This window comes from Helicoverpa zea, chromosome 2 (assembly GCF_022581195.2).
Source record: "Helicoverpa zea isolate HzStark_Cry1AcR chromosome 2, ilHelZeax1.1, whole genome shotgun sequence".
Classification (NCBI taxonomy): Eukaryota; Metazoa; Arthropoda; class Insecta; order Lepidoptera; family Noctuidae; genus Helicoverpa; species Helicoverpa zea.
This window is the reverse complement of record NC_061453.1, coordinates 3,772,053-3,781,970: the sequence shown is the minus strand read 5'-3', so window position 1 is coordinate 3,781,970 and position 9,918 is coordinate 3,772,053. Positions and strand designations below refer to the sequence as shown.

General features: G+C 35.6%; 1 protein-coding gene across 7 annotated transcripts; it reads left to right on the top strand.

The window, feature by feature from the left end:
• The first annotated feature begins 413 nt into the window (after positions 1 to 413).
• LOC124641487 lies at positions 414 to 8,878 on the top strand. Of its 7 annotated transcripts, none has more exons than XM_047179594.1 (11): positions 414 to 588; positions 910 to 997; positions 4,312 to 4,391; positions 4,471 to 4,735; positions 4,977 to 5,151; positions 5,479 to 5,659; positions 5,735 to 5,785; positions 5,979 to 6,071; positions 6,400 to 6,547; positions 6,750 to 7,391; positions 7,480 to 8,878. In XM_047179594.1, exons 2-11 carry the CDS (start codon positions 921 to 923, stop codon positions 7,973 to 7,975), a joined length of 2,208 nt encoding a protein of 735 aa, XP_047035550.1. In that variant the 5' UTR covers positions 414 to 588; positions 910 to 920; the 3' UTR covers positions 7,976 to 8,878. The 7 variants fall into 7 exon arrangements, with proteins under 7 accessions (XP_047035550.1, XP_047035524.1, XP_047035541.1 ...); XM_047179568.1 differs by having other exon boundaries at positions 445 to 472; positions 4,474 to 4,735; XM_047179585.1 differs by having other exon boundaries at positions 445 to 472; positions 4,983 to 5,151.
• The last annotated feature ends 1,040 nt before the right edge of the window (positions 8,879 to 9,918 follow it).

Genomic DNA, 9,918 nt, shown 5'->3' with positions numbered 1-9,918 from the left:
CATGTTGAGGAGTTGCATTGCCATGTTACGCAACAGAATAATATTATCTTTTGGAGGCTTTCTTCGAATATAAAAGTTCTAATTTCTTTTTATATAATTCATGCTTTCACAGTTAAGCATAAAAAATCTCGCTGTAACCAAATTCAAATACCTAGGTCTTGCCATTGCTATGTATGATTTCTGTTATCGCATCACCTAACCTACATAAATAAACGTGTTACGTAAATAATGTTACATATGGTATGTTAGCACACAAATCATAATTCATACAATAAGATTCTAAAAAACTTCGTGCATACCAACTCTACCTCCGTTTTTATAGTTTTTTTATATTTTTGTATTCAATATTCAAATTATTGGCATTCTCATGCACGTCAAGTGTTGTCAAGCCCATGTCAATCCAATCAAAGTCATCATTCGCGTCTCTTTCATTTTCATGTCTGATGTCAAAAAATATTGATGAAAAGCAAAAGTGCGTGAAAGAAAACACTGTGATTGTGTACTAGATTAAGTTTGCATTTAAATTACATTTGTATTTTGTATTATACAACTATAGGAAAAGCAGTCAATGGTATTGACTTTTTTCGGGTAGGTGTCGGGCGTGGACATACGCAGTTTATCTTGGGAGCAAAAGTAACCTTTCCAATTCCACAAATCGTTTGATCACAATCGTTTCTTATTTATTTGTTATTGGCGGTTATAGTAGTTGTTTATTGTTTACAAAATAGTATTTTTACGACATGTATTTTCTAAACGGAATCGTATCTTGCGGCCTTGGCCATCTTAATTTCTAATGCACGCTAGATGTTTCAAGTACCTACCAAATTAGTATTCAGTGTTTAGTTTTTCTAGTTAATGGGTTATGATAAACATTTTAACTAAGTTTCTTGTTATTTGATGATCCTGCAGATGCTGTCGCGATGAATGTGGATTTTATTGAGGGAGGGAATTATACAGCTGCCGAAAATACTTTTGTCCTTGAGAAACCTGTCACCAGGTAATTATCATTATAATATAAATATACATGTAAAGTACCAGTTATAATGGGTAAGAACGTTCAATGGAAGGCAAAGTTAAGTCTTAACTGATGCATACTGGAATGTGGTTGTAAAAATGGCTGATTTATTTCACAACTAGCTGTTGCCCGCAACTTCGTCTGCGTGGGCAATATAGAATCGTCAAAATACTACTTATCCAGTAGGTGCATTCTTTCACGTGACAGTATAATTAGGATTAGCACTTAGCAGTCGCATAGATTCATTGATCAAGGTTGTGTTGTGGATGTGACCATTTATCTAAACAAAAGGAGTAAAGTTTGTGTCGTTATTGAGCCAATTTGGAAAATTATTACGTATGGTGCGTAAGTAATTTTCACAGGAAACAGCTATAATCTATGTCTACATGCTTTGAGTCTGACAAAGCTGTCATTTGTACATTTTCTGCAGCTGCTGCGACTAATCAGAAGCCAGAAAGTCTGTCAGTCTTACCATAATATGGATATCGTCTTGTGTAGTTGACTGGATTGTAGATAGGTAGTCGCTCCAAGCAAAATATTGGTACTCAAACAGATTCGGTGACTGGAAGCCAACACCAACATAGTTGGGGAATAGCTGGATGGATGATAAAATGAGTCATCATCATCAGCAGGCGCATAGGGTAGGATAGTTTCACTTACTCATGGTAAGGCTGACCCCAGATTAGGCGTGCGCGATCCTCGGGCGTGTGAGTAGCGCGGGCGTCGCGAGCGCGCTGCGTGAACGTCGCGTTTTGCTGCCCTGCGGCATGTGTGAAGAGTGCAAGCGACGCGCTCGCGGCGAGCACGCGGCGCTCGAGTTGCGTTCTTACCCCTTCGCCTGCTAACCCCGCCGCCCGCTAAACGCCTTAGCAGTTAAACGTCAAGGAGAGCGGCGCGTGCGCGCCGCGAGCGCGCTGCAAATGCCGCAGGGCAGCAAAACGCGACGCTCACGCAACGCGCTCGCGACGCACGCGCGGCGCCCGCGCTACTCACACGCCCGAGGATCGCGCACGCCTAATGTGGGGGAGGCCTAAGCCGGGACTCCACCGAAATGTTTGCATTAGTTCACGAATAGGCAAAATGTACGTATCTGTGAGAGTCCACTTCATGTGTTCGTACTTGAAACCTGTAGTTTTGCCAAGATTTTCAGAATGTACGCTCGCAATTTGTCATTTCTTGGTGGAGCCAGCAAATCAAAAGAAACATAAGTGTTGTATACTGTGCGTCACTACCGCACACCGGAAAAATTTCGCTCTTGCGGAAGACGTTTATATACCATATTTTGTGTCACACGTAAACAGGACGACAGTAAGTATCCACCGAAACACTTTCAAAGATCTGATGAACGAACAAATCAGACCTGACTTGGTCACCTGGGGCCAATCAGAGCTCTATGAAGCGATAATACGCTTTGGCTCCTACTGTTATTGTGGTTTCTGAAAATTTATTCACCTCATTCAACGATGAATGTAATTCTGATGGTACTATTAAGAACACTTGCTTAGCGCAGAAGCTGACGTTGGCAGGTCAACTCTTTTGACTTCTCGAATAGGATACCATTGGTTTTTGTGCAATGCACACCTGCAATGCATTCTGGATTAGGATAGGATATAGGTGGATAGGATTTGCAACAGAGAACAATTCTGTCTTTGTGATTAAATGACATCAAACGTAGTTTTATATAAAAGGTGTTTTTTAGGGTTTTTAGACTTGGCTCGGGTCTTACTGAGACTGTTCGTAATCGTGAACAGTGTATTTGCGATCAGAAGTTGAAAGTAAGCATGTCTCTGGTATGCGGCGCATAATTTGTACGTTTTCAGACGCATAAAGCATTTTACGTGTGTATGGTATTAAATAGAGAGAGCTCCCATTTCTTATCTGCACTTTGTATCTGGGCTTGTTTTTAAAGCTACAGAATCCTACATTACCTTCCTCACGCTTAGCAGCGCTTGCTAGAGATAGATCCTCATTTCTTCTAGGATTAAGTTTACATATTTTGTATCAGAAAAAATAATTAAGGTCTACTTAATACTACTCACTCAAAGTAATTTGTTTTAAGGCCACCACATTAGTGGAAGATAAGCTAAACTATGTTTATGAAAAAATCCTGATATGAACTCCATCTGTAACTTTAAATGATAATTAATTGTTCCACTAAAGTCATCATTTTTGACATAATGTTCAAAAAATAATTTAGATGGCACCGTTTTAAATTTGGCTGAGAACTATTAATTTTCTTTTCATCAAGGTAATAATTATAGTTGGATTTTGATGTGCAGGGCAAACTGACAAACACTATTGAAATGTCTATCGAAAAATTACACTTCGTGTTAAAATATGGTGAATTACGGAAAATACACAACTTTATCTGTTGAAATAATAATCCTCTATAAAGAATGTATGGTAATATTGTCATTTACCACCTCGCTCCTTTGACAAATTGATGATGTATTTTATTTACCACAGATGGAGCTACTTTAACCTTGGCTAAACAAAATTTTCATTTTTTTTTTCTTCCGAAGTTACTTATAAAGGTGTGATTTTCTGTGTAAATATTAATAATAGGCCGATCAACTAATATAAGTACAACATTCAAATGTACAGTTTTGACAAATAGATTGCGTGTCGTAATATTTTACATCTTGAATTCACAAAATTAATCATATCTTTTGATAGAGTGAATCGATTTCGATGAAACAAAAACTAAGTAATACCCCAAGTTACGTAGAATTTTTGTATATAAGCATTGTCTGCATTTAATTCGTAGATTTTACGTGAATCCCGAACAAACAAACAGATAAACAGACAAACAGACAAAAATGACAAAAATGATGGAAATGGGTTCTGTTAGTTATCCTTTAACATGCTGGCTATTTTTTTTGTCAATTTCTTCAATGTACAAAAATTACTTTTCTACAGATTTATTATATGTATAGAAGTCAGATTTATACGTTGTATTTTCTTAAACTGTTTATGAAGTTATTAATTAGAACTGAATCTCTAAAAAAAAACTTTCTAGTCCAATGTGCGTTGTTTTGTTTTTGCTATAACAAGGGTATGGAATAATTTATAAAATTAACACCTAAACTGTGATTTCTCCACCACCCAAAGGTAGACTGTGAGAAAACCCCTAAGGCGTTAAGTCTGTAATTCTACAAAATGTGCAAAGTATTAAAAAATAAAATTAAAAAATTATAAAGAATCTACTGGGCACAGAGTTGTGCATTTTGTTAGTTTTTATAACATCAAGAATTTGAATTGGTGTAGTTTTCTAATAGGACTTATTTTGTTTTCAGATTTTTAGAAATGTCGGGGTCCTCCAATAGCAGTAGTTTTAGATGTTATGAAGACTCTTCAAAAACTCATTCTAAGAAAGGTAATTATTACTTACAATGGAATTTTGGGATCAAAGTGTATTATACATATTAAATAAACTCTATGTCTTCATTTTCCAGCAGTAGTATTTCTACCGTACAGTGAGTATTGTACGGACCACAAAGATTTATTTTTACACGAAGATGATAAACTAGTGAAGCCAGGTGACAAGTTTAAATCTCATGACGATTTTGTTCAGTACTTGAACGAGCACGCAAAGAGATGGTGTTTCTACTACAGATGTACGGATTCACGCAGGCCCAATACGGATCAGGAATCTTATACGTACAATTGTGTTTACTTAAGAAATAAGGAGAAGTATAAGAAGAAGGGTTTGAGAAAGAGGTTTGTTTACCAGTATTTTGTATTTTTTATAATTTAGTTATGGATCCACAGTTAAAATTGAATCAATACATCACAAATTGCTAGAAACTATATAAAATCTCTTAAGTGCTTTCTGGTAACTGTAAGACAGTAGAAAATCAATATAAAATTGTTACCAATACTCAGTTTAATAGTCCAAATCGCATCCAAATTTTGCATAAAAATTAATGAAACATGTTTAACTACATTTCTTTATTTCTAGAAACAGCAATAACATGAAGACTGATTGCCCTTGCAAAATAAAATTAAGGCACCTTCCCAATGAGGATGAACTTACTGTAGTCTATGTATGTAATCATCATGATCATGAATTGTCTTTAGACAATTTCTACAAGCTTCAGCATGGTCGTCGGTTACCACCATACGTGAAGGAAGAGGTAATTTATATTTAAGAACCTTTATGACCTGTTTCTGTATGTGTCGGAAAAAAAAATACCACCAAATTCATTAATGAAAATAATGTAATTTGTTTCATCAGTTTTCATCACAAATAATCTTAGGCCCAAGTTCACCGACAACTTTTCCGTTCAATTTTCAAAGTAAACAGTTATTTGAAGAGAAAAAAATGTTCATGTCAGTGAACTTAGGCCTAAGATTACTGGTTTTAGGTCCAGCCACACCGTTTGACCCTCAAATGCCAGTAGTAATGCTTTTATCTTGCATTCATGCTTATTTATCAGTTTCATACATTTATTGTTCTTCAGATAAAAGATTTCCTTCAACTAAAAGTCGACATAATGAAGATCAGATCGTACGTCGAAATGGAGACAGGTTTCACGATGAGTCGCCCGTTTTTCTATACTTTAGAAAAGAACCTGAAGAGTAGAAATATAAAGAGACATATTTCCGAACAGAGGTTGAATATGTTGAAACAAAAGATTGCAGGTAAGACTAATTACTTATGGATCAATTTTGGATTATTTTAATATATTTTTTTTTATCAATAATTTTTTTTTGCAGCTGTTGACGAAATGTATGGCTATAATGAGGAGTATATTGAAGAAGAAGATAGTAAGTAATATGCAATTTAATTTCGTAAAACTTTTATATTACCTTTAACCTAAAGGTGCACTTTGGCCACAAGTAGTTAGACTCTGTTAGAAGTATACCTTAAGAATAATACATATTTTGGATGAATAAAATAAGCTGTTGTAGTTTTTAAAGTTATCAAATTTTAATATCTTAATTTGAATTATAATCTCAGATGGAGAGGACGAAATGGGAACAAGCAAGAAAAAGCATCAATTACTGTTAAAGAACGCAGAAAAGGCTATGCGTACTCCATCATTAAAAAGGCGTAAGTGACAGCACAATTAGATTTTCCTCAAAACCAATGTGTAAAACATTCACAAAGAAAACATTGTATTGTGCTTCTCTATATGTATTGTATACTGTGCTTTTTCCCGCGGTTACACTCGGGGTCTCAGGGGAACTTCTTCCCGAAACCCAGTTAAAATACAGCCTATGCTCACCAGGGAAAACGAAGCTTCCAAGAATTTGTGACAGAATTTTTCAAATTGGTCAAGTAGTTAGGGGCACCTATTCATGTAAAAAAAAAACAATCAAATCTTTCCTCTTCATAATATTAGTATAGATTAATAATATACTTTTTTGCTAAATTGCAGGATCAAAAACAAATGAAGATAAATCTAAAAGGATTAAAACAGAAGAACATTCGGACAGTAATGAAACAATGGAGAGTGTAAAGCATTTGCAGGAATCTGTTGAAGAAGAAGAAAGCACCTGGATTGCAGATCAATGCGTACCTAACAGGTATAGAGAAAATATAAAAATAATCTCCGGTCTGAAATTGGCTACTAGTAGTGCAACAGTCAAAACGTATGGTCAAAACACTATTATATTGCGTATGCGTAAAGCATGTAGTGGCTAAATTCGGACCGGCAACATTATTTGACAAGAACTGTACCTAAACTCGTTTAAAACAATGTCTATTATTTTCTTGTTGTTTAATCAGCAGGACTGAAACTGAAGAAACTATGCACATTGAAGCAATAGAGAATTTACCAGAAGACGCGCTATTACTGGTACAAAGTGATAACGAAAATTATAGTTATACTATAGAATATTTCCCAGACGAAAGTAACAATGAAGAAGTCGTTACTAATGAGTTCGGCGAAGGTATTGACGACAGCCAAGTGACTGAAGTCCATGAAAATGATATTGATAACATTGCTTATGAAACAGTTGTTTCTGATGCGGTAGAAGAAAGTCAGTCTGAAGTGCCTGAGTATTTAGAAGACGAACAAACTATGGAGGAATTTACTGAAATGCAAATAATAGCTCAGGAACATGCTGTAGAAGACGAAAGTCAAGTTCATGATGGTGAATTAGAAAATCAAGTACAGTATATTGCTGGAGTTGTAGAAAATAATGAAAATGTACAATATGTGTCTGGTGAAGTAAATGATGATGGTACTCAGAATATTACAGTGCAAGCAGCAGAGAATTCTGGAACTACTCATTCACTGCTACCGGTTTTCGATGTGTATATGAAAGATGGTAATGTTACGGGTTTTCTTGTCAATGATAATTTGATTGCTGGACTTAAAGAAGGCGTGCATAAAGAAATTCAAACTTCTGCGGAAGAGTTGGCTAGGTAAGTTGAAAATACATACATTTTGATTGTATTTCCTACAATAATAACTGAAACATACTTTACGAAGTCTACTTTATTTTTGTTGCAGTAACTCACAAGAAGCCGGTAAAGCTGATGGCGAAGGCCAAGTTATCCCAGATCTTACTCAAACTAAATCCGGTGACATATACACCAAACACGAATACGTACATAAATACAACATAGACAAATACATGGTGCAGCCCCACTTCCCAAAATACATTGAAACCCTTGCAAAAGAAACCTACATGGACGTACTACAAATGTTCACGAACATATATAACGAGAAAGCAATGTTTAAAATTACTACGACACAGAAAGGTAAAGAAGGGAACACAAGAATATGGTACATAAAAGATACGCATCGAACAAAGAAACAAAGACAAGACGAAACTCATAAAGAGAAGTTGGGACAGAATCTGCAATGTATATTTTTATTGAAGGAAAAGTTACGATACCTGAAGAAAAAGAACAGTGAATTAATAATAAAGAATAAGCAATTAGAAGAAGTAGCTTTAAGGCTGGTGCGGGACGATGTTGTTAGTTATGCTTCTGTCAGAGATTAATTAATAGCTAGAATATTGTTACCTTATATTTTTACATTCGAGAGGACTTTAATATTATAAGAGTTACTCAAATGTTGTTCTATTCCTTGTCGGGTTGGGTTGCAATGCAATATATCAAACCTTATACTTAAATAGAGTAGAGCTGTTCTCTGGACAAAAAAATGCCTTAAAATGGTTCTTGGGCCAAGCACACAACCCTGTGGCATACCTCTTTAAGAAAACAGTCTGATACAATCTTGCTCCACTCCCACCGCCAATTTAAGCTTCTAAGCAATATTTGCCTCCTACATAAGCGAAGTTGGTTGAAAGACAATCATTTGCACTTGTTTTTTTTTCTTATTCCGTGCCATCATGAGTCATGTTTTACACAATCGAAGGCTTTATTAAAAACACAAATAGGTATGTAAGTTACTATAAAGTAGTGTATTTTAGAAATTATAGGTACTTATTTCGTGAAATCAAAACTGCCAGAATTAGGTTAGGGCCACTTCTCTTTTATGTGGACGTGGAATGTCTAAAATATACCTACACTTGCTGAAAAGATGAGGCATGCAAGCAAAAGAAACATTTTGCTGTCTTCAAAATATCGCTCTGCCTACTTTATTCGTTACTTTTACTCCACGGCGCGAGTTGAAGGTATGTATTTGGAGATGGTTGGTATCTCTAATAAATAAATAAAAGATAGAATGTTAATAAATAAGTGGACTTGAACAAACTGAGAACTGGATCGTAGAGTATCGAGTATCCAATGGATCAAACCAGAAATGAAAAGTACAAATTTTTTAACCAAATGGGAACAGATAAGTCGATGTTGTTTTTAAACTTCTTGTGCAATGTTGCGATGCTTACAGAGTTTTAATTTTACAGAATCTTATAATAAAAATAATACTAGAGAATTTTAAAGCGTTGTTTGTTTAATTTTTATCGCCATTTCGTGCGACTCCCGCGCTTGCTGTGACCTTTCGGTAATCGTCTCCGTCGATGTTATGCGTGGTTATGCAACGACTCTAGACTCATCTGCGTTTGGTACCTAAATTGCAGACTTGCTAGAATTAGTAATTAGACATTCTCTTTGGATATTTTATAAAGGAAGTATAGAGCTTTATCCTTTTTTCGATTTTTTTATTATAGCATTGTGTACTCGTCAAGGAAGGGTCGAAATATGCACCTATTGCCTGTATACCGATAAACTAGAATAACATGCAAATCAATTTTCATTGCCCAGATCAGATTATATACCGCACCTCAATAGTGCAGGCAATACCTACTCACGTATTCTTGAGTCAGGAATTCTAAGATGGGCACATACAGCCTACGTCCTGTACCTACGCGAGACTAACGTGTAATTATTCGATTGCACTGCTATGCCACTATGATACGTCACAATGTGAAAGTTTAAAACTATTGTCTGTCACTCGTATTGTCTGAGATCTATCTCGCGATCTGCGTGTCGAACGACCGGTTTCGTTTATGCAAATAAGTTGTGCTGATGAAATTATCAATCTGGATTGTCGACATTGCTTGTTCCGTATTAGTTCGAGCTGTGATATCTGGAATATGTCAATGGTATGGCCTGTATTGTGTGTGTCACCAGGGTTAATTGTTAGCAGAAATTCCAGCGTAATTGTCGTTTCTTGTACGTGATTAGGAACTATGGATTATACCTAATAGGTATCTATCTATTTATCATTAAAAGGTAATTATGGTGTACTGGTTATGTCATAATATTTTAGAATTCCATTTTCGTCGGTGGTAAAATTGTAGTCTTTTTTAAAATACATAGGAGCTACCTAAGATAAATATCACTGCTTGTCTGGTTTTATTCTCAGAAAAAATCGACCTGTTACCTAACCGAGTGGCACCGGTTCATAAAATAATAGATGGATAGGTATCGATTAATATTCAGTAGATAGGTTTAAACTATCACGATAACTTAGCATTAG